Below are 27,266 nucleotides of genomic sequence, written 5' to 3'. Positions count from 1 at the left end.
GGCCAGACCACTGGGCCCAGATCCCCACCCCCATGGGTCCGCCTCATGGGGCCACTGAACGTGGGCTCCAGCCCTCCCCCTCTCCAGTGGGGTTTGTCCTGGGGCCACGTCAGCTGGGCGGCAGGTTCTGTGGTCCGCTGGAGCTGGACTCATTTTCAGAGACGCAGGGAAGGGGCTTCAGAGCAACCCCCCCCAGGCACCCTCCCCCCGCACTGGGGGTCCTGCAGACCCCGCCCCCGAGACCAGGGCCCCCTTGGCCTGGTGTGGCAGACCCAAGGCAGCCGCTGCTCCAGGATCTCAGTCTAAGTCGGGGAGGGGAAACCGAGGCACAGAGCAGGTGGGGACAGAACCTAGAGTCCGAGCTCGCGGCCCTGGCCCAACGCTCCCGCTGTCCCGCTCTCTGCGCTGCCTGGGCCCGGCTGCGCCAGAATCCCCATTTCTCTCGCCCCCTGCTCCCAGCCCGGCACGGGACGGTGCTTGGCCTGGCGCCCGGGGGCCAGCCCCCTTTCCCACGTTTACACGCAGCTTGGCGCTGTCTCCTGGGCAGCCCTTCTATGGCAGAGACCCACTGCCAGGGCCCCGAGTCCTGCTCCCCCGGCTGGCCACAGCAGCTGCCCCTCTGGAGCCGCACTGGCCGAGAGGCCCAGGCGGGTTACGGTGCGGGGGGGGAGGCACAAAGGGGCTTGCCATCCCAAGCAGGAGGGGAAACTGAGGCTCAGAGCAGGGCAGGCCATGGCAGAGGAGGGGCACAGTGCGGGTCCCTGAGGTCCCAGCAGCCCCGCAGCCCTTCCAGCCGGGCCCCCACGTGCTCAGGGGGCTGGTGGTTCTCCAGCCCCCGAGCGACGGGGCCCGGCTCTGTGCCGGGAGGGGGCGGGAGCCACGCAGCAGAGCCATGGCCAGGCAGGTTCCTTCTGCACGGGGCAGGGCCTGTCTACACCCAGAGCCATGGGGCCGGGCGGCGCAGTGCCCCACACGGGCAGGCAGTGCAGTGCCCCACACGGGCAGGCAGTGCAGTGCCCCACACGGGCAGGCAGTGCAGTGCCCCACACAGGCGGCGCAGTGCCCCACACGGGCAGGCAGTGCAGTGCCCCACACAGGCGGCGCAGTGCCCCACACGGGCAGGCAGTGCAGTGCCCCACACAGGCGGCGCAGTGCCCCACACGGGCAGGCAGTGCAGTGCCCCACACAGGCGGTGCAGTGCCCCACACAGGCGGTGCAGTGCCCCACGTAGGCAGCGCAGTGCCGCACACGGGCAGGCAGTGCAGTGCCCCACACAGGCGGGGCAGTGCCCCACACGGGCAGACAGTGCAGTGCCCCACACAGGCGGCGCAGTGCCCCACATGGGCAGGCAGGCAGTGCAGTGCCCCACACAGGCGGCGCAGTGCCCCACATGGGCAGGCAGTGCAGTGCCCCACACGGGCAGGGCCATACCACACGTGGGCAGCGCAGTGCCCCACAAGGGCAGGGCCATACCACACACGGGCAGCGCAGTGCCCCACAAGGGCAGGGCCATACCACACACGGGTGGGGCAGTGCCCCACACACGGGCGGGGCAGTGCCCCACACACGGGCAGGACCATACCACACACGGGCGGCTCAGTGCCCCACACACGGGCAGTGCCCCACACACGGGCGGTGCCCCACACACGGGCGGCGCGGTGCCTGTGACAGTACGTCGGGGAGCCCCCAACCCTGCCCCACATCTGCAGCCAGAGGGGAGTCTCAGGCGGCAGGTAGAACAGAAGGTTTATTGTTCCGAGACACAGCGTGACGCAGGATCGATGTTAAGGCCGGAGCCAGGGCGGGGGGGGGGAGGGGGGGGAAGGGCTCCCGGGCCCCTCACCCCTTTTCCTGCTCTCAGCCTCCTCACTCCTCCTAGCCCAGCCCAGGCTGACCCACACTCCCAGCCCCTGCTCACTCGCCCCAGGCAGCCCCACCTCCTCCATTGTCCTCCCTGGTCCGAGGTTATCTGGAGGTGAGAGGGTGAGGGTTAGGGTCTGCACATACCGCCCCAGTGAGTCATCCCCCCCATGCAGCACCTGGGGAAACTGAGGCACCCCCACCCCCACACAGTGTCACTGCAGAGCTGCATGGGACAGTCGGATCCCACAGAGGCCCACGGTGACTGAAACCCCCGAGCGAGCGAACACCGGGTGACAGAAGCAGCCGGCCCCCCATGGTGTCACAGGGCCACACTGAGGCAGAGGCTTAGGGGGAGGTGCATGGAGACTGGTGTTTAGAGCAGGGGAATGGGGGGGCTGGGCGCCAGGACTCCGCATTCTCCCGGGTCTGGGAGGGGAGTGGGGTCTAGTGGTCAGAGCAGCGGGGGCAGGCAGCCAGGACCCTGGGGGGTCAATAGCTAGTCACTTATGTGCTCTCTGACTGAGAACGAGTGCCTCAGTTTCCCCACAATCCAGAACGGAGGATGATGCCCTGCTGGACACAGCGGCTCCACAGAAGCCGGCCAAGTGCCGGGACTCCTGGGGTGGCCGATAAGCCCCTGGCCCTGGGGGTGCTACACTGATGGCCTGGCCAGGGTGAGAACCCAGGCACCCTGGCTCCCCAGACTGTGGGGGAGGTAGCAGAAGCCCAGAGAGCAACTCCTGGGGCCGCGGGTGCAGATCCGTCCCCTCCAAGGGGCACTGGAGACCCAGCCACTGGGCACTTGGCGGGCGGCCCCGGGGCTGTCAGGGCCTCTCCCGCCCAGTGCCCAGGCTGGGGGGCACTGGCCCCGGGCTGGCGGCGGGAGCCCGCTTCTTACCCGCCCCTGTGCTTGCGGTGATGCTCCTGAATGCTCCTGTTCAGCCGCAGCCTCGTCAGGAAGGTGGACGAGCTGCTTGGGAAGAAGACGGGCGATTGGGGGGGCCGGGCGGCGGCACCCCCCTTGGGCCCGGGCGGGGGGGCGCTGGGCAGAAACGCCTCGTCGTCCAGTTGGCTCAGCAGCTCCAGCTCGGGGATCTGGGGCAGGCTCCTCCGGGGCCTGTCCTGAGCCATGGTGCGGTGCCCCCAGGCAGCCCAGCACACGCTGCTGTCCACACCCGGAGGGGGAGGCTGCGCTCCGGGGCTCGCTGGGCTGCAGGCCGGGCAGAGGCCGTGCCAGGCCAGCGGCTCCAGCAGGCCAGAGACACCCAGCTGGCACCGGGCCAGCGCCAGGGCACAGGCTGGCGCGACGGGCGGGGGGACCACGGGAGGCCCGAGGGACAGGCGCTGGGCGTCACTCCTTGGCAGGGCCTCTGGTGCCTGGAGCAGCTGCCGTTTGCCTGCCAAAGGTCCCAGCAACTCGGCTGCGCCTGGGAGCGGCCTTGCAGGGTGGGGCTCGGGGAGGGGGTGCCCTGGGCCAGCCAGACGTGGCAGGCAGGGCAGCTCCCCAGCCCGCTCCCCCGCCTTCCGCGCCGCGAGCAGCAGGAACAGGAAAGCCAGCCGCGGTCCCGGAGCCGGGTGGGGGGAGAGCGGCTGTTCCCTTCCCTCCCTCCAGCGCAAACAGCCACAGCCGCTCCCAGCCGCTGCCCGAGACCTGGGACTGTGGGTAAGGGGCAGGGCTAGGAGCTGAGTCCCTCTGCGCGAGCCCTTTGCCACTCTGTGCCTCAGTTTCCCCAGGGGGCAGGAGCCCTGCCTTAGTGACCTCAGCTCAATTCTCCAGATGTTTCCATTCTAACCCTGTCCCCCTCAGCGCCGGCCCCCCCCCCCAGCTCCCTTCCCTCTACCCCCCCTCCTCCAGCTCCCTTCCTTCTGCCCCCCTGCTGGCTCCCTTCCCTCTGCCCCCTCCCCTGCTCCCTTCCCTCTGGCTGGGGCTGGCATGGTGCTACCATAATACACCTAATAAACTATACCCAGCACACTGGGTCCTACCATAATACACCTAATAAACAATGTACAACACCCAGCACACTGCAGCCTACGTAATACACCTGATAAACAATGTACTGCACCCAGCATACTGGGGACCGGGCTATGGTTGTGTCTCCCAGGCACTACCATAATACATCCAATAAACAACATATAGTGCCCAGCACACTGGGTCCTACCGTAATGCACCTAATAAACAACGTAGAATGCCCAGCACACGGGCACTACCGTAATACACCTAGTAATGAATCTACTGTGCCCAGGACTGTGAGGCCTGCCAGGGCCATGGTTGGGGCTCACAGGATTACCGTAATACATCTAATTAATGATGCTCTCAGCTGGGAAGGTGCTACCACAATACACTTAATAGTCCTGCCACAAGGATTAGAGGGCAGGCTGTTGTGGAGGCTTCTCCCCTGTGCACTCCACCTACCTGACTCTCTTCATCCCCAAGATGGGAGACTCCCGCTGGGACAAGCGGCTCTGCTGCCCCAGCTCCCCACCCCACGACATCACAGCCTGTTGCTATGGGGAAATCGGTGATGTCAGCGAGCTCACACCAGGAGCTGGGCAGAAGCTGCTAAACAGAACCATCCGGGCTGGGGCAGGAGCCTGGGAAGGGGGCAGAGGGGAGGCCGGGCTCTGCATGGAGGGGCCCTCAGCCAGGCTCTGGACCCGCAGCCAGGAGCCTGGCAGCACAAATCCAGGAGGGGGCTGGGGCTGGTCTCGAGGGCTCTGGATATGGCCAGGAGCAGGGGAGCCAGGGCCACCCAGTGCTGGCAGAGCGGTGGGACTGGTGGGCAGGGCCAGGTCTGCTGGGCTCTGTCCCTGTATGGGAGCAGACACGCCTCGGGCTGCCGGGTCCCAGGACTGTCCGGAGGGGCTGGTTCAGACGAGGGCCGGGAGGGGTTACCAGTTACCCGGTTACCATGCATGGGGCCGGTTAGCCTGCGGTTTAACTGCTTAGCATTTTCAAGGGGATTTGACATCCCTGGTCGGCCGGCCCAGTTCTTTCTCTCTGAAGGAGGCCCTTCTGCTGTAGCGCCCCGGGGGGAGAAGTGCTGGGGTCCCCCTCACATCCCACTGCTGCCACCAAAACCCGCACCCAAGGAAGAAAGGACCAAACGCAGCTGGGTTTCCCTGAGCCACTGCTGCCCCCTGATGGCCACTGGCCGCTACTGTGCTGAGGGCCGGCGGCGAGGGGGGCAATTTTCAGCGGGTTGCTGTTGAGTGGGTTGGATTTGCTCTGCAGTGAGCAGCGGGGTCCGGGAAGCGCCCCCAGAGCAGGGACCCCCCAGCCCGAGGTGACCACACCAAGGTAGGGGGTGAGTCCCCAGGAACCTGGCTGCAGCCTGTGGGCTACAAGGACTCTGCCCCGCAGGAGAGTGGAAGGGGAGGCCCCTGGTCAAGGGAGCAGGGTCTCAGACCCATGGCTGGCCCATGGCACCCGGGTCATGCAGAAGCAGGAAAGGTCCCACAATAGCCCCCCCCCCCACGCACTGGCCTTAGCTCCACTCACTGAGCGACACTCGGCCCGTGCCCAGGCCCCAGCGGGACTCGTAGAACCCACGGCAGCTCAGGGCCGGAGGGAGCCCAGCGCCCCACTGCGCTGCGCTGCAGCCGGGGGAACTCATCCGGCGGGGCAGGGAGCTCTGCGCAGCAACTCAAGAGCCGGGCGGGCACCATTCCCCACTCTGAGTCCCTCCACCGTCTCTGTGTGCCTGGCTCCGGGGGAAACAAGTGCTCCAGGGCCAACTTTGCACAAGGGTTTGTGTGTGCGATTGCACGCCCACTAGTGAAAGCACACGCTCAGAAATTTCAGGGAACCGGGGCACCGGAGCAGCTGGGAGCACCGGGGGAAGCACAGCAGGTGGTGTCAGCCCCACAAAGCTCAGAACCTGCCCCGTATTCGTGGGTACTGCCTCGTGGTATCCGGTCTGCTGCTGAGCTGTTGGCCCCGCCAGACCCGAGCATGCCTGGGACAGCCCGGGGAGCTGAGCTGAGCTGCCGGCGGGAGGCTGACCGGGCTCAGAGGCACCAAGGGACACGCCAGGCTCCGCTGCCTGCCCTGGAGCGACAGACTTGATCCCAGCAGCGCGGGGGCGGCGCAGGGCTGCAGCTGAACCAGCCGAACGCGGCTGCGGCGGCATCGCCAGGCCTGGCCACAGAGCCCAGAGCCCCAGCCCCACGGCAGCGCAGGGCTCTGATCCTGGCCGGGCCCTGGGTGGCACCGGACTGCAACACGCACGCGACTCCAGGGAGAAGGGGAGCGGCACAGACTCTTGGGGAATCTGCCAGCCAGGTGCTCGGCAGGGCAAGGGGGGAGCCAGGCTTTCTGGAGGCGCAGTGACAGCCGTGCAAAAAGCACTTGCCACACAATTGTGCAGGGCCTGCTGCGCTTTCTGCGGGCCACCAGGGGGCGCTCTGCGCAAGGCAGGTGACCCAGGCGAAGGGGGAGCCGAGTCCTGGCTTTGCAGCTGCCACAAACGGGCCAGAAGCGGCAGCAGGAGCAGGGGGAAATTCAGCCTCCGGCAGCCCCTTCTCACTGGCCCTCCCAGCCTGTGTGGTGGGGACCCCAGTTTGGAGCTGCCTGGCTGGCCCCCCGATCGGTGCTGGCACCAGATTTTGGGCCGGCCATTGTGTGTGCACGTGTGTGCGCACATGTGTGAGTGCACGCGTGTGCGCACATGTGTGCATGTGAGTGCACACGTGTGTACACAGGTGTGCATGTGTGTGAATGCACGTGTGTGCACGTGAGTGTGAGTGCATGTGTGTGTACACAGGTGTGCGTGTGAGTGCACGTGCTGCCCCAGGTGTATGCTAGCTCGGGGCTGTGTTTTGGCCCGTGCTAGGCAGTGCCCCACCCAGCCGTGCTTTCAGGGAACACCAGCCGCTGGCGTGGACCCTGGAGCTTGCTGCGAGCTGGGGGGGGGCAGCAATTCCCGGGGCTCTGGGCCTGTTCAGTTGTGGCGGGAGCCCTGGGCAGTGTGCAGCGGGCGGTGGGGGGAGGCGAGCCCCAGGCCCCTCGTCCGCCCGAGGCCCTGCCCCTTGCAGGAGCACGGAGCAGCCCCCATGCGGCCCAGCGGCCTGGCAATGCCACTGCCCCCCATTTCACTGCCTCTGACCGGGCCCGAGCTGTGGCAGATGCAAGCAGAGCAGGAGCAAAGTAGAGAGGCAGCCCCAGCTGCAGGCGGGTTCCCTCCATCGCCGCACGCCGCCCATTAGCGGCTGATGCCCGAGCGCCCCGTGGGAGGGGCAGGCAGAACTGGGAAGGGCCCGGAGCTGGTTAGGGATCTGCCTTTAAAATGCCCCCCCCCCCCGAATTCACAGCGGCACTATCGTGTGCCCAACACCTCTCCACCGGGCTTTGCTAAATGCCGACTCGTTAGCGCCAGCTTCACGGAGCAGCTAATTGTTAGTAATTACAGTCGCACCCATCCAGAGCCGCCTGAGCCAAGCACTGCACAAACAGCACCTCAGAGACCCAGCTCCAAGGAGACTGGAATCAGTACAGGCAGGGGAAACCGAGGCACAGAGGGGGCTCGTCTGCAGAGGAGGCGTTTCTGGGCGTCTCCCTGAGCAGGGTGCAAACAGGAGCTGTCCCAGGGCACTGCCAGAGCGGGGCGACCCCCAGCCTCGAGCAATATGGGAGGAGCCCGGAGCCCCGTTCCCAGCCCAGCATGGCCCTGATCTCAGCCGGGGTCTGGCCCAACGGGCCCTGATCTCGGGGGGGTCTGGGGGCGCCCGGCCTGATGGGCCCTGATCTCGGGGGGGGGGTCTGGGGGGCGCCCGGCCCGGCGGGCCCTGATCTCGGGGGGGGGTCTGGGGGCGCCCGGCCCGACGGGCCCTGATCTCGGGGGGGTCTGGGGGGCGCCCGGCCCGACGGGCCCTGATCTCGGGGGGGTCTGGGGGGCGCCCGGCCCGACGGGCCCTGATCTCGGGGGGGTCTGGGGGTGCCCGGCCCGACGGGCCCTGATCTCGGGGGGGTCTGGGGGCGCCCGGCCCGACGGGCCCTGATCTCGGGGGGGTCTGGGGGCGCCCGGCCCGACGGGCCCTGATCTCGGGCGGGTCTGGGGGCGCCCGGCCCCACGGGCCCTGATCTCGGGGGGGTCTGGGGGCGCCCGGCCCGACGGGCCCTGATCTCGGCCGGGGTCTGGGGGCGCCCGGCCCGACGGGCCCTGATCTCGGGGGGGTCTGGGGGCGCCCGGCCCGACGGGCCCTGATCTCGGCCGGGGTCTGGGGGCGCCCGGCCCGACGGGCCCTGATCTCGGGGGGGTCTGGGGGCGCCCGGCCCGACGGGCCCTGATCTCGGGGGGGTCTGGGGGCGCCCGGCCCGACGGGCCCTGATCTCGGGGGGGTCTGGGGGCGCCCGGCCCGACGGGCCCTGATCTCGGGGGGGTCTGGGGGCGCCCGGCCCGACGGGCCCTGATCTCGGGGGGGTCTGGGGGTGCCCGGCCTGACGGGCCCTGATCTCGGGGGGGTCTGGGGGCGCCCGGCCCGACGGGCCCTGATCTCGGGGGGGTCTGGGGGCGCCCGGCCCCACGGGCCCTGATCTCAGGGGGGTCCGGCGTGGGCCCATGCTAGAAAACAGCAACAAGGAGCAGAGATTCTGGCACCAGCCGCCCGGGGGGAGGGGCAGGGGGGGGGGGGGGGGGCCCTGGCTGCGTCACAGGAAGCCGGCGGGTGACTCACCAGCCTTTAAATTTAGAACAAGACACTTCAGGAAGATTTTTGTTCCCTGCCTTGGAGACGCCCCCGTCCCTCCCCCCCCCGCCAACCAGGGAGCCCTCCGGTGGCCGGGCCCTGCGAAGGGGAGGGCAGGAACCGAGGCAGCGGGGGTGGAACAGGCTGGGCCTTGTCTACACTACAGCTCGGCAGGGAGCCAGCAGGGCTCTGGGTTCTAGTCCCATCTCTGGGACAGGAGGGGCTAGTGGTTAGAGCATGGGGGCTGGGCACTCAGAGTTCCCCAGGTACCCGCTGCTGCGGGCAGGTGGCGTGTGGCCCTCGGCACAGCTGTGAGCGAGGGCTCGGCTGCTGGCGACGGGCGGCCGGCAGAGCCTGCTGCGTGGGCGGTTAAAGCCATCACTCACGCTGCGGCTGGCGCCACGACGGCCCCCGGGGACCAGGAGCCGTCTGCCTGGGCCTGGGGCACAGCGGCACCGGCACAGCCATTCCCCGCCCGCCCCTGCATGGCGGAAAGTGAAATCCCTGCGCCTTTCCTAGGGGCCCCAGCGTTCCCGGGGCCCGTCCTCTGCCTCCCGGGCCAGGCGCGGCTCTGAGACACCCTGCGTCAGTGCAGGGGCCGTCTCCTGCGCTGCCCCCCCCCCCGTCCCAGCGCCCCTTCTCCGCGGACTAGTCCATCATGGTCGCCCAGGAAGGCTCCAGCCAAGGCGGCCAGGCGGCCCAGAGCTCAGGCTGGACTAGCACTGGATGGCAGAGGAGAGGGGTGCAGAGAGCAAAGGCCCAAGGACCCCAGCAGGACAGTGGCACAGCCAGGAACAGAGCCCTATGGTCCAGCCCCCTTCCCTCCCAGAGCTGGGCTAGAACCCAGGTGTCCTGCTCCAGCCAACAGCCTATGAACGCCGGCTCCTTGGACCGAGGCTGGAGCCTGCCCCTGCCTGCAGGATCTCACGGGGCCTGGTCCTGTCCCAAATGCGGCCCAGTGAGAGCAGCCAGGCAAGGTCCCCGGCAGGCGGCTCCGGCTCGCCGGTGCAGGGCCAGACTTTGCGCCGAGGGGCTGCCCCCCACTGCCTGGGCGCTGGGGAGTCAGCCCCCCCTCCGCAGAAGCAAACGCTGCCAGGCCGAGCCAATGGGAGAGCAAACAAACCGGCCCCTTCAGGACCCAGGCCCCTGCTCCTGGGCTTTTAAAGGGCCACGGCAGGGACGCTGGGGAAAGGCTGGGTGAACAGGGCCAGGACACAATGATGCCCAGCGCGGCAAAGCAGAGCTGGATTCCCAGTGACAGTCACTGCCACACAGAGGGATGGTGTGTCTGCGGTAGCACTGGCAGCCCACTGTGCTGGGTGCTGCCCGCTCGTTAGGTGTATTACGGTAGCACAGGCAGCCCCAGCCCTGGGACAGGCAGCCCACTGTGCTGGGTGCTGCCCGCTCATTAGGTGTATTACGGTAGCACAGGCAGCCCCAGCCCTGGGACAGGCAGCCCACTGTGCTGGGTGCTGCCCGCTCATTAGGTGTATTACGGTAGCACAGGCAGCCCCAGCCCTAGGACAGGCAGCCCACTGTGCTGGGTGCTGCACGCTCGTTAGGTGTATTACGGCAGCACCTGCAGCCCGGCCCGGGCGGTGTCTCACGGCTGGGGGCTGCTCCTCGTTCGCTCTATTAGCTATTGCCCAAGGCCCTGCTCCGCCACTGACTCCCTGTGGGACTTTGTGCCAGTTGTGGCGGCGGCGGGACCCCCGACCCTGCACCCCGTCCTCAGCCAGACGGGACTGCGCCGGCCAGGAGAATGGGGGGTTGTTGCTTCTCAGGGCACAGCCCAGCACAGACGTGTGTGGTACAGGAGTCAGGGCCAGGCAGCCCCAGGCCCCTCGGAGGGGGGGGGTCCACCGGCCCCCAGCCCCCGGTGCTCCGCTTAGTCTCTTCTCTCCCAGCCAAGGCTGCCCCCAGCCCCCCTCCCTTCGTGAGACCCCTTCCTCATCATGGACTAGGTGGCACGAGGGCCCCGCCGGGCCGTGCTACAGACACCGGCCAGCAGGGGTCACCCACAGCCCACGGCAACCAGCGAATGCCCAACCAGAGCGGAGCTACAGCCACTAGGGCGGACAGCCCCCCCATCACACCAGTCCCTTAGCCCAGTGGTCCCCAACGCGGTGCCCGCCCCCCCCAAAAGATTGGGGGCCACTGCCGGGGCCTCTCTGCCTCAGCTCCGTGGGGCAATGTCGGTGTAAATGCACGAGAGGGCAGTGAGGGGCAGTGGGCAGTGCAGGAGCGGGGAGCCAGGACTCCCCAACTCCACCACCAGCCTCCGGCAGCTCCCTTCCCCTCTGAGCGCTCCCGGCCCCGTGCACGCCAGGGCCTGGGTCTCAGACGCCCGCCTGCGCTCGCCGATCCACGGCCCCTCAGCGGCGAGGCAGCCGGAGCTGGCGTCTCCCGCGGGAGCTGGCTGCACCTTGTTTGTTTGTTTACTTTGGCATCTATTTATCCTGAGCCCTCCGCACAGCAGACTGGAAACAGAAATGCTGAAGCGCCCAACAACCCCCCCCCCCGCACACGCAGGGAATGGCTCCCGCGTCACCCACGCCCCTCCCGCGCCGGGCTGGCTGCTGCGCCGGATTTCACACTGCCGGTAATCACCGGTTCCCGGCCCCTTCCCACCATCTGCTCTGACGAGCTGCCAGCCTGCACCGCACACGCACAGTGTGTCTCAGCAGGAATTCAATTGTCACACACACACACACGCACACATGCACACAGTGTGTCTCAGCAGGCATTCAATTGTCACACACACACTCACACGCACAGTGTGTCTCAGCAGGAATTCAATTGTCACACACACACACACGCACGCACACAGTGTGTCTCAGCAGGCATTCAATTGTCACACACACACTCACACGCACAGTGTGTCTCAGCAGGAATTCAATTGTCACACACACGCACAGTGTGTCTCAGCAGGAATTCAATTGTCACACACACACGCGCACAGTGTGTCTCAGCAGGCATTCAATTGTCACACACACACACACGCGCACAGTGTGTCTCAGCAGGCATTCAATTGTCACACACACACACACGCACACAGTGTGTCTCAGCAGGCATTCAACTGTCTCACACACGCACACACACACACACAGAGTGTCTCAGCAGGCATTCAACTGTCACACACACACACACACGCACACACACACAGAGTGTCTCAGCAGGCATTCAATAGTCACTCGCACACACCCAGAGTGTTTCAGCACGCCCTCAATTGTCACTCGCACACACCCAGAGTGTCTCAGCAGGCATTCAATTGTCACACACACACACACACACACACACACACAAACACACACACACACTCACACGGAATGTCTCAGAAGGCCCTCAATTGTCACTCGCATACACCCAGAGTGTTTCAGCAGGCCCTCAATTGTCACACACACACACCCAGAGTGTTTCAGCAGGCATTCAATTGTCTCACACACATGCACACACAGAGTGTCTCAGCAGGCCCTCAATTGTCACTCGCACACACCCAGAGTGTCTCAGCAGGCATTCAATTGTCACACACACACACACACACACACACACACACACACACACAAACACACACACACACTCACACGGAATGTCTCAGAAGGCCCTCAATTGTCACTCGCATACACCCAGAGTGTTTCAGCAGGCCCTCAATTGTCACACACACACACCCAGAGTGTTTCAGCAGGCATTCAATTGTCACACACACACACACACAAACACACACACACACACACACTCACACGGAATGTCTCAGCAGGCCCTCAATTGTCACTCGCACACACCCAGAGTGTCTCAGCAGGCCCTCAATTGTCACTCGCACACACCCAGAGTGTCTCAGGAGGCATTCAATTGTCTCACACACACACACTCACACGGAATGTCTCAGCAGGCCCTCAATTGTCACTCGCACACACCCAGAGTGTTTCAGCAGGCCCTCAATTGTCACTCGCACACACCCAGAGTGTCTCAGCAGGCATTCAATTGTCACACACCCAGAGTGTCTCAGCAGGCATTCAATTGTCACACACACACACACGGAGTGTCTCAGCAGGCCCTCAATTGTCACTCGCACACACCCAGAGTGTTTCAGCAGGCATTCAATTCTCACACACACGCACGCACACCCAGAGTGTTTCAGCAGGCATTCAATTGTCACACACACACACACAAACACAGAGAGTTTCAACTGGCATTCAAATGTCACACACACACACACACACGGAGGCCCTCAATTCTCTCTCTCTCTCACACACACACATACACACACAGTGTCTCAGCAGGCCCTCAATTGTCACTCACAGGCACAGAGCGTCTCAGCAGGCATTCAGTTCTCTCTCTCTCTCTCTCTCTCACACACACACACACACACACACACACACACACACACACACACACACACACACACACACACACACACACCGTCTCAGCAGGCATTCAATTGTCACCCCCCTTGTAGCCTGAGTAGGAATTGTGGTGGAACTTAGGTGGGTAAGGAAAGGGAAAATACATCTTAGCAGGCCGCAATGTGGAACTCACTGCCACATGACATCAACGCAGCCAAGAACCCAGCTGGCGCCGGGGGGGGGGGCCAATCCAGAGCTCTAGCAGTCGGCGTATGAAGCTGTTTATGGCGGGGCCTTAGGTTGCCTGATCCCTGTGGGTCAGTCCGCTGAGGAGGGTCTGGCACCTTCCTCAGAGACCCAGAGACGGGGCCGGTGCGCGTCAGCCCTGGGAACCGCCGGGAACGACCCGCGCCAGGGACTCCGGGGTTACGGAGCCAGCGGCGCTTCACAGACGCCCCTTTGCGGACGCGTGCTGCACGGCTCCACCGAGCTCCTCCCCCCGCCCCTCCCCCCGCGCCGGCTCTCTGGAAGCGCCAGGGCCGAGCGGGAGCCCTTGGCAGGATGGGCTGCCCAGGGAGGCCTCCCGCCCTTCGCACAAGGGACCCCACACCCACCGTTCTTGGAAACTCACTTTGTTCTTCCAAGAAGCACAAGTGGAACCTCCCCCCCACCCCGGCACAAGGAGGGGAAGGGGAAAGGACCAGGGATCCGGGAGGACAAACCTTCACGCTTCAGGATCTCTCAGCACGGGGGTCAGGATCCTCGCTCGCCCGCGGGGAAGGACCCAGAGGCCAAGGGAAGATCCAGCCGGCTGCAGTCCCCCTGCCTTGCACGGCCAGCGGCACCAGTGCAAACAGTGGGGTGCACTGGCACAAAGGCCTTGCCAGCCAGAATGTGCAGTGGGCCCATCTGGGCTGGTAGCCAAGCCAGTCCCCTCCCGCCCTGCGTGTGCCCTGAGGCCAAGGGGGGAGCCAGCAGGGGCAGAGTCAGCAGCACGAGCGGGGGCGAAGTTTGCACGTGCTCTGCACTGGTGCGAGGCGCAGGGCTGCGGGGGAGCAGCCGCAAATGGAGAGAAACCAGCTGGTTCCTGGGAGCGGGGCCCAGTGCCCAGCAGGGAGCTAGAGGCATCCGGGCACCCGCGGCGCCAGCTCAAACTCACTTCCTCTCCCCGTCACCCCAGGGAAGGCACCTGGCTGGGGCAGGGCCTGGGGGCTGGGTCAGTCGCTGGGCAGGGCGAAGGGGGGACGGTTTGAGACAAGGAAGGGGGTGAAGCCCCCCCCCCCAGAGGACTCAGGCTCTGCCCTGGCTCCCGTGTCAGCGCCCAGCCCCCGCTGCGCCGTGTCTCTGAGAACCAATAACCCTGCTCGACTGGCCGGCGGAGTCACGTCTGGCTGCGGGGGGGGGGGGGTCCCCGAGGCACCGTCACACCCACCGGGGGGCTCCCCGAGGCGCCGTCACACCCACCGGGGGGGCTCCCCGAGGCGCCGTCACACCCACCGGGGGGGGTCCCTGAGGCGCCGTCACACCCACCGGGGTGGTCCCCGAGGTGCCGTCACACCCACCGGGGGGTCCCCGAGGCGCCGTCACACCCACCGGGGGGGGGGTCCCCGAGGCGCCGTCACCCACCGGGGGGGTCCCCGAGGCGCCGTCACACCCACCAGGGGGGGTCCCCGAGGCGCCGTCACACCCACCGGGGGGGGGTCCCCGAGGCGCCGTCACACCCACCGGGGGGGTCCCCGAGGCGCCGTCACACCCACCGGGGGGGGGCTCCCCGAGGCGCCGTCACACCCGGATCCCGGCCAGAGCGTCTGGTGTCTCGTGATGCACCTGAGGCTAAGTGCCCCCCGCGCTGGGTCTGGTCGCTCACAAGTGGGCGGGGGGGGGGTCTGTTTGGAGACGTTTGTTCTGCTGGGGAGAAGTGGAGCCGTTCAGGCAGCACCGGCCTGACGCTGCAAACAGGCTGGAAACCCCCCCCCCCCATCCCTGCTCCCTGCAAAGTCAAAGGCACAAATGGCTGAAATCTGCCAACGGATCTAATGGAGCCAGGGGCCCAACTCCCATGGGACGCACCAGGCCCTGCGCCCCTAAACCCCAGCGGCTGCTTTGAAACACTCCGCCTCAGCGCTCCCCCCGCAGCGAGCAGGTTTGGCGCACGCTGCCTCCGAGCCCCGCCTGCCCGCGCCGCGCCGAGCTCCCGTGGCCGGCGGCGGGGAGCCTGTAGCCCTGCAGGAAGACGCACACGGCAGAGGGCGGGGGAAGCGCTGTGCATGGCCGAGCACCTTCCACGAGATCGGGGCCAAGATCTACCCGCTGTCGGCTCAGCGCCCCCCAGGGATGATGCCGGCTCTGCTCTCGGCTCCGTGCCATGCGCCACGCCGGCCGCGCTCCAGCAGCTCTCGAGCCCCTACACGCCCGCATGGGGGCAGGTCCCACGAGCCGCATCCTCGCTCTGCTCACGGAGAGGCACCGGGGGCAGGTCGCCGGCGGCTCTGCCCCCCGTGGGTACCACAGGGCGTGGCACGGACGGACGGACGGGGAGCTGCTCTGTTTCATCCAAGCGGCTCTCGCTACAGGGGCCTGGTCCCGGGAGGGCTCGCCGGGACCCAGGTGTGGGAGGGGAACTGTCAGGCACAATGAATTCCCGGTGTGAGCTGCACCCTGGGGAGCCGCTGTCCGGGGGCCTCAGGGCTCAGCGGTTTGTGTCCCCGCCCGTGGCGCTGTTCGGAGGCCTCGGGCGCTGGCTGGCGGGGAGCCGCACCAACAAGCAAGCCGAGGCATCCGCACCTGCCTAAGGAACCGGCAGTCACCCCCCAAACTGCTCTGCCCCGCAGCAAGTCCCTGGCTAGACTCGCGCACCCTACGTCGGGGCTGCTGGCTGCCAGGAGCTCTGCGCCTCAGCTCAAAGCAAGGCAGAGATGAGTCCCCTCCGCCCCAACATCCTGCGGCCAGGCAGAGCAGAGCAGGGAACCATCACGGGATCCCTCCCCTGTTGCCCAGTCCCAGGGCCCCTGCCCTGCCCAACTGGCCTTTAGCCATTGATGGGCTACCCTCCATGAATGTATCTAGCTCTTCTTTGAACCCTGGTAAAGTCTTGCCCTTCCCAGCATCCCCTGGCGAGGAGTTCCACAGGTTGTCTGTGCGCTAGGTGAAGAAAAACTGCCTTTGCTTTGTTTTAACCCTGTTGTTTATTAATTTCACGGGATGACCCCTAGTCCTTGCGTTACTGTCAGGAGTAAATAACACTTCCTTAGTCCCTTTCTCTGCCCCAGCCATGACTTCACAGGCCTCTGTCCAATCCCCCCCCCCCCTCTTGGGCAGGGGGTGGGACTTGACCTCCTGCGTCTCCTCCAGCTCTAGGATTCTCTGACCTTGTCCAAGGCTCTCTGGAAATCTAAGTTCACTGTCTGCACCGGATCCCCCGCCCACACGACCTCCTCACGGCATCTAGTAGCCTGGGGAGGCAGGATTTCCCTTTACAGGAACCATCTCGACTCCGATGTTCATGTGCGTGACACGTCTGCTCTGTGCTAGAGTTTCAGCTAAGCTGCCCGGCCCTGCGAGCCTGGCCGCCCTGGAACTGCCAGGGTCCCCTCTGGAGCCCTTTGGAAAACTGGCGTCACGTTCGCTACCTGCCAGGCACAGACGCTGATGGAAAGGGCAGGCTCCCAACGGCAGCTAGTGGCTCTGCACGCTCCCGTCTGGGTTCTGGCAGAGCTGAGAGGGGGGGGGAGACCATCTGGCCCTGGCGACTTGCTACCGCGAGTTTATCGATTTGTTCCCAAACCACCTCAGCCTGGGGCAGGTCCTCGGACTGGTCACCCGAGAGCCCCTTAAGGGCCAGGCAATCTCTCTTCCCGCCTCGTTATTAACTCTGCGGGGAGGAGAGCGCCCATCAAAACTCCCGGGGGGGGGGGGGGGGGTCTAGCGGGTTGCACGGGGGGGGGGGGGGATATATCTGGGCTCTATGTAAGAACATCGAACGGCCAGACTGGGCCAGACCCAAGGCCCAGCTCACCCCGTGTCCTGGCTGCCCACAGCGGCCAGGGCCAGGAGCCCACAGGGAGGCAAACCCTGCGGGACCCATCATGTTGCCTTTCCCAGCTTCTGGCAGAGGCGAGGGACACACAGACCATGGGCCAGGGCCCCACGGAGGGGCCTGTTCTCCACGGACTGAGAAAGAGGAGATGAGGGGGGACAGGACAGAGGTCTATAAAATCATGACGGGTGTGGAAAAAGCGAAGGAGGAAAAGGTGTTGACTCATTCCCACAATATAAGAACTAGGGGTCACCAAATGGAATGAACAGGCAGCAGGTTTCAAACAAACCAAAGGAAGTTTTTCTTCACTCGGCGCACAGCCAACCTGTGGAACTCCTCGCCAGAGGATGAGGTGAAGGCCAGGACTGTACCAGGGTTCAAAAAAGAGCTAGCTAGATTCGTGGCGGTTAGGTCCATCAGTGGCTTAGCCTGGATGGGTAGGGATGGGGTCCCTAGACTCTGTTTGTCTGGAGGTGGGTGACAGGGGAGGGATGACGTGAGGATTCCCTGTTGTGATCTCTCCCCCTGAAGCACCTGGCACTGGCCTGGGCTGGATGGACCGTTGGTCTGACCCAGCCTGGCCACTCTTATGAGCTCCCCCCCATCACACGCAGGCGGTGTCCCAGCTCAGAGGGGGGCTGCCCCCTGGCTGTGGCAGGGCAGATCAGCACAGGAAGCCCGGGCTCTCTGGGCGAATGCTCCAGACTCTGGGAGACCCCCCCCCAGCCTCTCACAGGGCCAGGCAGAGCCAAAGGGCGACGCTGGAGCCCGGCCCGGCAAGACGGAGGCCCAGAGATTTTGCCGGTAACGGGGGAGAACGTGGGAGGCAGCAGCCTCAGGGCTCTGCCTCAGATGGAGCATCCGTGGCCACGTTCCAGCAGTGACTGGGGGCAGCAGGACACCCTGGCTCCCGCTACTCCCCGCAGCCTGGCGATTAGGCTGCTTACACGCGTGTCTTGTGAGCACCGGGCCCTGGGTGCTGGGGTGGCTGCCCAGGAGAGATTCAGGTGCCGCCCAGCTGACTGGCAGAGCGCCCCGAGCTGGCAGCCTGTGTTTCTCCTGGTGGTGCACGTCCACACATGCCTCGGTGCACAGAACAAAAGTTATTCTGCATGGGGAGACCCCTGCTGGTGCTGGTCGGCCAGCCATGACTCCCTGGTTGGCTTGTCTGTGCTGTCGCCCTGCAGGGAGCTGCGGGTTCGGCTCCGGCGGAAACGCCCCGAACAGGAGGGTGAGCGAGGCCAACGGCCCACTGAGGAAACGCACACGCAGCAGGCCTGCCCCAGGAGCCGCACCCCGGGCAGCGCTGCCCAATGGGACCGGTCTGACCCAGGCCACAGCCGGAGAGCCTTCCAGCCTGTGGGGGGAGAACACAAAGGGGGGGGGACGCCCCCTGCAAGGGCTGGCAGACGCTGGAGCCGCGCCGGAGCCGGCTGAGAGCTTGGAGCCCGCCCGCGGGTGGAAATCTGGGCAGCTGCCAGCCCGCGCGTCCCTCGGGGCAGCAATTGGCTCATTCGTGTCCGACCCAGCTCAGCTGTTTGGGCCCCGGCCCATCTGCCCACAGGCGGCTCCTCCAGCCTCGGGGCCGAAGCAGGGGTGGGCTGGACCCCGGGGGCGGCCCTGGGCTCTCGCAGCGCAGGGCAGCACAGAGCCTGCTCTCGGCCTTGTGGGGCAGGGAACTTGGCACCCCCACGCTACATGGGCCTCCCGTCCCGCCCGCCGTGGGTAGCGCCCTCCCGGGGGTCTCAGTCCCGGCCGGGCTGGGAACGGGAATTCAACCCGGACCGGGGCAGGACGGTCCCGGCGGGTCCAGAGCCCGACCTCGGCTGAACGCAGGGCAGTGCCAGGGAGCACCGGCTGGGGGGGATCACGGGCTCCCGGGTTCCCGCCCTTGCCCGGGGTGACTTGCTTAGGGGGAGAAGGCGGGGGGGAGGGGGGGCAGCTCCCAGGCGGCCTTGCTGTGAAGACTCCATCCGTGACGAAGTGCCTGACGAACAGGCTGCTCGTTATCTCCCACCAGCAGGACGGGAGCCGCTGGGGAAACTTCGGGTAACGTTAATTAAAATCGTTGGCGGAACAATGAGCCGCAAGTGGAAGCGCTAATGCAGGAGCCGAGGGTTTGCAGAGGAGCCGGAGGGGCTGCGGCTGGTGCCCAGCGCACGGGGCCGGGCACCTGCCTGGCAGCCCGAGGAAAGGAGAGATCCAGGTGCCAGGGAGTCGCGGGCTCTGCTCAGCCCACGGCCAGGACGCCTGCATCCACTCCCAGCGGCGGGAAGGGAGTGGCCCCTAATGGTTACAGTGGGGTGGGGAGCCAGGACTCCTGAGTGCTCTCCCTGCTCTGGGCGGGGAGTGGGGCCTAGGGGTTAGAGCGAGGGGGGTCCGGCAGCTCTCTGTGGCGTTCCAACCTCGCTGATGAGCAGGGGCCAGGCAGGGCTGCAGGAGCAGGGGTGCAGTCTGGCTCGGAGGGGTTGATTTGCTGCCCCAATGGGCCACGCAGGCTGGGTTCGGGGGTGCCTGGCCTCGGGCCGGGGGACTCCTGGGCTGCCCTCTGGGGAGCAGCGAGCAGCCGCAGGAGCCCAGCAAAGGGCTCCCGGTCTAACGAGAGGTGGGGAGGGGAAACTGAGGCGCCATGGGGGACACTCAGACAGTGGGTCAGCAGCACATTCCCCAGGCCCCGCCCCCGCCCACTAGAGCGCACCAGGTCCTGTCGGCCCCCGGCCGCGCTGCGTCCACGAGCCGGCATCGCGATTGCCACTTAACCAGACTGGGCACCGTGCGCCGGGAAATCCGGCACCGGGGGCTGCACGACAGGCAGTGGCGATAAACCCGCCGCGTCGCCTCGCGCTCCGGGTCCAGCTCCCCTTCCCCAGCAGCTCCCCCGAGGCAGGAGACCCGGGCTTGGCTCCTCCTGGCCAGCTCCCTGCTCCAAGCTGCCATTTTCCACACCCCTCTCCGGCTGCACTGCAGTTTACACAAGTCTGGTCTGCTCACAACAGCCTGTCTCAGTTTCCCCTCCTGCCCTTAACCTTGCAATGAGCAAGAGGGGAAACTGAGGCAGGCAGCCACGACTTGGTGGCAGAGAGGGCAGAACACAAGCCACTGCACCTTGGCATGGTGCCCCCGCAGGGGATCATGCCGGTCCTTTGTGCTGCCCGTCTCCTGGGTCTGACATGGTCTTTGGAGGCGGGGCCTAGCTCTGTGCCCGTACAGCACCTGGCGCGGCAGGGCAGGCGCCCTTACGGACGTTGGAAAGGCTAAACCCGAGGGCCGCGGGCGCCTGTCAAAGGAGCCTTGGGGTGATAGGCTGTTCGCCAGAGCCCCAAATGCTAGTGCCGCACTGTACTGCAGGTGGGGAAACTGAGGCGCAGAGGCGGGGGAGGTGTCAGACTAGCCCCCCCCCCCCACCAATCCATTTCCGCACTGGCTGCCGCTCAGCAGCTCCCGGGAGCATCCGGTGCTCTGCCCGCGCAGCGCGGAACCGTGGGGGCGGGAGGGGAATCTCTGCTTGCCGGCCTCCTCCGCTGCTATTTCTGGCAGCCTGCTCGGGTGCGTGCCGCCTGCCGGCGTGGGATTGGCTGCTGAGCGGGGACAACGTGAGTCACTTCTAATGGGCACGGGCGACTCAGCGGGGCCGGGGTCACAGCCAGGGGCTGGGGGCGTCCTAGCCAGAGGCGGCTCCCAGCGGAAAGCGAATCCTGGGGGGGGGGGGGGCTCAGCTGCCGCAGGCAGACGGCACAGCCCTTCCGAGCCGCCTGCGCCGGCCCCAGCTGCCCACCAAGGACATTGGGTCTATTCGCAGCTGCGGGAGGGAAGCGAGGTCTAGTGGGAAGAGCAGGACTCCGGGTGTCCCTGCTCTGTTCCCCCAGCAGCATCCTGGCTCCTAGCCCCTTGGTGGGGCCCCCTCCCACAGTGCCCCCTGCCGCAGGAGGGAGGGGGCAGGGCCGGGCAGCTGGCAGCTAACGCCTGGCACTAGGCTGGGGGCGCAGGGCCACGGCCCCAGCACAACCCAGGAGCAGCTGCAAACTGCTGCTAAACCAGCAAAGTGGCTCTTAGAAAAGCCGGTGGAGCTGAGTCCATCTGCGCCCACGCCAGCCAGTCATAGCCAGTCACTCTCCCGAGCCGCTCGCCCCATCCCCGTCCCGCCAGCCGCAGGAAGGGGGCGCAGAGGGTCCGGGGTGGGGGACAGACAGCACAGGAAGGGGGCGCAGAGGGTCCGGAGGGGGGTGGGGGACAGACAGCACAGGAAGGGGGTGCAGAGGGTCCGGGGTGGGGGACAGACAGCACAGGAAGGGGGCGCAGAGGGCCTGGGCGCAGGGTGGGGGACAGACAGCACAGGAAGGGGGCGCAGAGGGTCCGGGGTGGGGTGGGGGACAGACAGCACAGGAAGGGGGCACAGAGGGCCTGGGCGGGGTGGGGGACAGACAGCACAGGAAGGGGGCGCAGAGGGTCTGGGGTGGGGTGGGGTGGGGGACAGACAGCACAGGAAGGGGGCGCAGAGGGCCTGGGCGCAGGGTGGGGGACAGACAGCACAGGAAGGGGGCGCAGAGGGCCTGGGCGCAGGGTGGGGGACAGACAGCACAGGAAGGGGGCGCAGAGGGCCTGGCGCGCGGGGTGGGGTGGGGGACAGACAGCACAGGAAGGGGGCGCAGAGGGCCTGGGCGCAGGGTGGGGGACAGACAGCACAGGAAGGGGGCGCAGAGGGCCTGGGCGCAGGGTGGGGGACAGACAGCACAGGAAGGGGGCGCAGAGGGCCTGGGCCTGGGCGGGGTGGGGGACAGACAGCACAGGAAGGGGGCGCAGAGGGCCTGGGCGCAGGGTGGGGGACAGACAGCACAGGAAGGGGGCGCAGAGGGCCTGGGCGGGGTGGGGGACAGACAGCACAGGAAGGGGGCGCAGAGGGCCCGGAGGGGGGTGCAGACACAGCCCCTGGATGCGGGTGGCTGGGGCGCCGGGGGCGCTTCCCGCGACGGAGGTCTCTCAGTGGCACATCCACCTGGCACGGGGGCCGCAGCGCATCAGTGGGGGGGGGCGCCAGTGGGGGGGGGACGCACCTGCCCTGGCACCGGTTCGGGTGGGCAACTGGCAGTTTGGGGGGGCCCAGGAGCAGGGGAAACGCCAGCTCTTCCCAGCAACCCTGGGCTGGTGGCCTCAATTAGTGCCCTGGGCAGAGGCTGGATCACTGGAGCTGGAGGGGACTTTGGGTAGCCTGGCGGGGCGAAGCCAAGCCCGGCTGGCCCCCAGCCCCCAGCGCCCCCCCTCTGCACAACGGCCCCCCCGCTCGGCCCCAGCTCCTGCCCAGCCCGGCGCAGGCGAGGAGCCTGACCCCACTGCCGGCTCCGCGGGGATCTCCTGCCCGGCACAGGCCACCCCCCACCCTGCAGCCCCATGGACGCGCCCTGCCAAGCTGCTCAGGCCGGGGGGGCAGCCCTGTCTGCTCAGCGCTGGCCGGGGCAGTGCCAGCTGCGCGGTGCCCTCAGCCAGGGCACCTCGTTCCAGCATGGCAGACGTACCCGGGGCTGCGGCGCAGGGAGCACCCACATACGCACTTCCGGGGGGGCTTGCTCTGCGCAGCGGCGCCCTCCCCAGCACGGAGGGACCCGACCTGTTCTGCTGAGGGGTGTACGCAGAGCCCAGCCGACCCTGCTCTAACCACTACCCCACACTCGCCTGCCAGAGCTGGGACTAGAAGGAAGAGATCCTGCCTCGCACACTCTGCCCCCTAACCACCAGACTCCCCTCCCCTCCCCAAGCTGGGAACAGCACCCAGGAGTCAGGGCCCAGCCTCTGCGCTGTAACCACTAGCCCCCACTCCCTCCCCATCTGCCTTTGCTGGGCCTCTGTGCTCTTCCCCACAGGCCACGGGAGCAGGTGTTCCCAAAGCTACGACAGGGCCCCCCCAATCAGCACTGAGCCCCCAGGGTGGGTCTGCAGCCTCCCGCGCCCCTCCCACTTCAGCAGGCTGCTCCGTCTGCAGGGCCCCATAGAGGGGGAGAGCCGCTTGGGAGGGGGCATGCGGGGCACTGCTCAGGCTGTGGGCAGCGCCCGGCCTGAGGGGTCCCTGCTCGGGGTCGGGGCAGCGCTGGAGCACTGACCGGTCCCACCTGCGAGGGAAATGCAGCCCCTCCTGAACCCCCATCCTGCTGCCTGCCCCCCATGCCTCCTGGCTTGGCCGCAGGCCGCCGATGTTCCGGCTGCCCCACCCCAGAAGCAGCGGGTGCCCGTCGGTGCAGCCAGGGGGGCAGGTGCCGGGCTGCAGGGAGCAGGGTGGAGTCTCGGGGGTTCTGTCCCTTCATTCAGTGCCCCACACGGACCGGCACAGAGCTGGGGGGCATCGAACCGGTGAAAGAGGAGTCAAGACGCCGGGTTATTGTCCAGCTCTGCCACCAACCCCCTTGGACACATCACGTCTCCCCGTGCCTCAGTTTCCCCCTGCACACAAGAGATACCAACGCTGTTGGGGCAGCATGTTCACAGCTCTGATCCCTGGGGACAGTGCTGAGGGGCCAGGCTCAGACACGTGGCGGATTTGGAAGATGGGAAACCTCCTTCGGGCTCCGTGCCCCGTGTTTCTGCACCCCCAGCTCACTAAGGCAGCGGAGCGCAGGCCCCTCCCCGTCCCATTCAGAGCGCGGCCGCAGGGAGCCGCCGTCTGCGCTGGGTGGAGAAACCCCCGGGACTGACCCGCGAGTCGGCAGAAACCGGAGGCGGCTCCGTCGGCGCTGAAGCGGCAGGTCGAATCAACGCCTGCCGCCGGCGCCGTGGAGCCTGGAACAGGGCCCTACAGCTCAGAACTTCCTGGCTCTCGCCTCCCGGAGCTCAGCCGCTGCAGCCCGTTCTCACCACTAGGCCGCACGCCCCCGAGGCAGGACCCAGCTGCCCCACACGAGGTCAGCTCATCGGGAGTGTGAGCTGCAAGGGGGTCATGCCCTGTGCTGGGTTTTCAGGCTAGGTGACAAACGAGCCGTATAAACAGCCGTGCCAGCCTGGTCCGGCACCTTGCGGCAGCGAGTCCTACAGGCTAACGGGCTCCTTGCGGGGGACAAAGGCCATTTCCTTGGCTCTGACTTAGATTCCCCCCCTTGTGTGTCCTCGTGTCACGAGCCACGGCCGCCCATCTCTGCCCCGGGCTGTGCCACCGAGCGCCAGCGCCACCCAGCCTGCAGCGAGACACGGCCCCTGGGCCAAAGCTCCCCACAGGAGGGGAAACCAGCTCAGTGCGGGGAAAGGGACTTGCCCAAGGTCACCCAGTGGAGCAGTGGCGGAGGCAGGCCCGCAGCCCAGTTCTCCCACCCCCCAGCCCAGCACGCTCGCCCCTTGGCCACCCTTCCCGCCTTGTCTCCTTCCTACGGCAAGGCCCCGCTGGCCTCCAGCTGCCTCTCACGCCTGCTGGTCTAGACCCCACGCACGGCGCTAACGACCAATTAGCACCAAGCGGCCTATGCGGGACCGGAGCGTGTTCCCGTCTCATTATCCCGAGAAAGCTCCCCAGGCCCAAGGCTAATCGCCTCGTGGCGAGAAGCCAGGGCCTGGTGCCGGGACCGTGGCAGCGGCTCCGCGTGGCCGGCTGCGCAGCGCGGGGGACGGTGGCCGGGGCCCGCCGGGGAGCGTGTCGAATTCAAGGCAGCTTTGGAATTCCACAGAGCATCGCGCAGGCTATAAATAGACGCGCTGCCGCGGCTCCTTCTAATTAGGCAGCGATTGATGGATCTCGCCCGGGACCACAGCCCTGCACCCGCGGGGCACCGCACCGCCAGCAGGGGGCGCGTCGCAGACGCCGAGGCCCGGCTCTGTCGGCGGTTGTGCAGCACCCGGTGCGGCACGGACATAGCACCCAACAACAGCCACAGCGCACCGGGGCCCGCCGGACCCCTCCCATCCCGGCCCTGCCAGACACTCCCCCACGGCTGGGGGGCTCCCTCGAGGGCCGTGCCGGGCAGTGCCCCACGGCTGGGGGGCTCCCTCGAGGGCCGTGCCGGGCAGTGCCCCACGGCTGGGGGGGGCGGTCCCTTGAGGGCTGTGCCGGGCAGTGCCCCACGGCTGGGGGGGGTCCCTTGAGGGCTGTGCCGGGCAGTGCCCCACGGCTGGGGGGGGTCCCTCGAGGGCTGTGCCGGGCAGTGCCCCACGGCTGGGGGGGGTCCCTCGAGGGCTGTGCCGGGCAGTGCCCCACGGCTGGGGGGGGTCCCTCGAGGGCCGTGCCGGGCAGTGCCCCACGGCTGGGGGGGGCGGTCCCTTGAGGGCCGTGCCGGACAGTGCCCCACGGCTGGGGGGGGTCCCTCGAGGGCCGTGCCGGGCAGTGCCCCATGGCTGGGGGGGTCCCTCGAGGGCCGTGCCGGGCAGTGCCCCACGGCTGGGGGGGGGCGGTCCCTTGAGGGCCGTGCCGGGCAGCGCCCTGCAGGTGGGGGGTGGTTCCCCTTCAGGGCCGTGCCGGCTGGGGGGGCTCCCAGGGAAAGCGGAGGGAGGGGCGTGGCTGGCACAGGCAGGCTCTGGAGCCCGCGTTGCCTTGCCCCCAAGCAGGGGCCGTGCCCGCCGGGGCAGACCCCTCCCTCCTGCTGGAGCCGGGCACGGCGGCCAGGGCTGGCAGGCTGGGGGAGGGGAGCTGGCTGCCGAAAGTGAGGCTTGGTAAACAGGGAAGCCAAGGAGTGAGTCAGAAGCATCGTCTCCTGCCTGAGGCTGGGGGGGCTGCCTGGTCCCCGGGGTCTCCGACTAAGGGTGTTTAGGAAAAGTCGACCCGTGAAGGGGGGAGGGGCATTTCAAAGAGGCAACGCGACTCGCCCCCCCAAAACACCGCGGGGACTCTGACCCTCCCCGACCCCGGGCTCCACGGCTCCGAGACCCACAAGAGCCCCCCGGGACCTGCCCCGGAGTCCCCCTTCCTCCGCGGGGCGGGGGGGCGCCAGCGCGTTCCAAGGGGGACACGGACGTGCCTGTCGACTCGTCCATCACCGGCCTCGCTCAGCCCGAGTGCCGCCCCCTGCCCGGGCCCGGCCGCGCAGCCTCGGGGCTGCTCTCGGTTACAGCGCGCAAGACCCAGCCCCGCCACGCGCCCTGGCCCGACGGGCAACAGGAACGCCGGCCCTGGGCGCCCCCCGACGGAGCTCTGCCCCCCCCAGTCCTGGACAAACGACATTGGGCCAACCACAGTCACGCGACCCCATTAATACGCGGGGGGGGGGGGCAGACGAGGGCTCTGCAGATGGAGACGGCAGGGCCCATTGGCAGCGTCTGCAGCAACGGCTCCCTGCCCCCCAGGAGCACCCGGGCGCTGGCCTGGGGCAGGGGCAAGACAGGGTTGGGTGCAGCGGCTTGTCACGCCGCCCCCTCCCAGCTCTGCTGCCAGTGAGTGGGGCAGGGGGCTGCCCTGCCCTGGCCGGGTGCAAGCAGGCGGATCGGGTAACCCCCGCAGCCCAAGCCTGCTTCCTGGCCAGACGCCGGATCGAGGGGAGCCCCGGTCCCTGGCCGGACGCTGGATCAAGGGGAGCCCCGGTCCCTGGCCGGACGCTGGATCGAGGGGAGCCCCGGTCCCTGGCCGGACGCTGGATCAAGGGGAGCCCCGGTCCCTGGCCGGACGCTGGATCGAGGGGAGCCCCGGTCCCTGGCCGGACGCCGGATCGAGGGGAGCCCCGGTCCCTGGCCGGACGCTGGATCGAGGGGAGCCCCGGTCCCTGGCCGGACGCCGGGCGGGCGGGGGATCGAGGGGAGCCCCGGACCCTGGCTGGACGCCGGGCGGGTGGGGATCGAGGGGAGCCCCGGACCCTGGCCGGACGCCGGATCAAGGGGAGCCCCGGACCCTGGCCGGACGCCGGGCGGGCGGGGGATCGAGGGGAGCCCCGGACCCTGGCCGGACGCCGGGCGGGCGGGGGATCGAGGGGAGCCCCGGACCCTGGCCGGACGCCGGGCGGGCGGGGGATCGAGGGGAGCCCCGGACCCTGGCCGGACGCCGGGCGGGCGGGGGATCGAGGGGAGCCCCGGACCCTGGCCGGACGCCGGGCGGGCGGGGGATCGAGGGGAGCCCCGGACCCTGGCCGGACGCCGGGCGGGCGGGGGATCGAGGGGAGCCCCGGTCCCTGGCCGGACGCCGGGCGGGCGGGGGATCGAGGGGAGCCCCGGACCCTGGCCGGACGCCGGGCGGGCGGGGGATCGAGGGGAGCCCCGGACCCTGGCCGGACGCCGGATCAAGGGGAGCCCCGGACCCTGGCCGGACGCCGGATCAAGGGGAGCCCCAGTCCCTGGCCGGACGCCGGATCAAGGGGAGCCCCAGTCCCTGGCCGGACGCTGGATCAAGGGGAGCCCCGGTCCCTGGCCGGACGCTGGATCAAGGGGAGCCCCGGTCCCTGGCC

At 67.7% G+C, this 27,266-nt stretch overlaps 1 protein-coding gene across 4 annotated transcripts in view; it reads right to left on the bottom strand.

Annotated features, from left to right (window-relative positions):
- The window catches only part of PDE4A (phosphodiesterase 4A), a 104,098-nt gene that overhangs the window by 39,690 nt on the left and 37,142 nt on the right, over window positions 1-27,266 (bottom strand). The window contains exon 1 of one of the 4 annotated variants that reach the window (XM_075917794.2): window positions 4,280-4,374. The exons of 2 other annotated variants lie outside the window; for them this stretch is intronic. In XM_075917794.2, coding sequence (XP_075773909.2) covers window positions 4,280-4,359 — 80 coding nt within the window. In that variant the 5' untranslated portion in view covers window positions 4,360-4,374. Of the gene's footprint in view, window positions 1-2,761; window positions 3,566-4,279; window positions 4,375-27,266 lie in introns of those variants that run through there. One more of the 4 variants, XM_075917792.2, reaches the window with a different exon arrangement.

The sequence above is a fragment of the Pelodiscus sinensis genome, chromosome 31 (genome assembly GCF_052426305.1).
Source record: "Pelodiscus sinensis isolate ZL-2025 chromosome 31, ASM5242630v1, whole genome shotgun sequence".
Classification (NCBI taxonomy): Eukaryota; Metazoa; Chordata; order Testudines; family Trionychidae; genus Pelodiscus; species Pelodiscus sinensis.
Note: the sequence above shows the minus strand (reverse complement) of the source record. Positions and strands in the feature narration are given on the sequence as shown.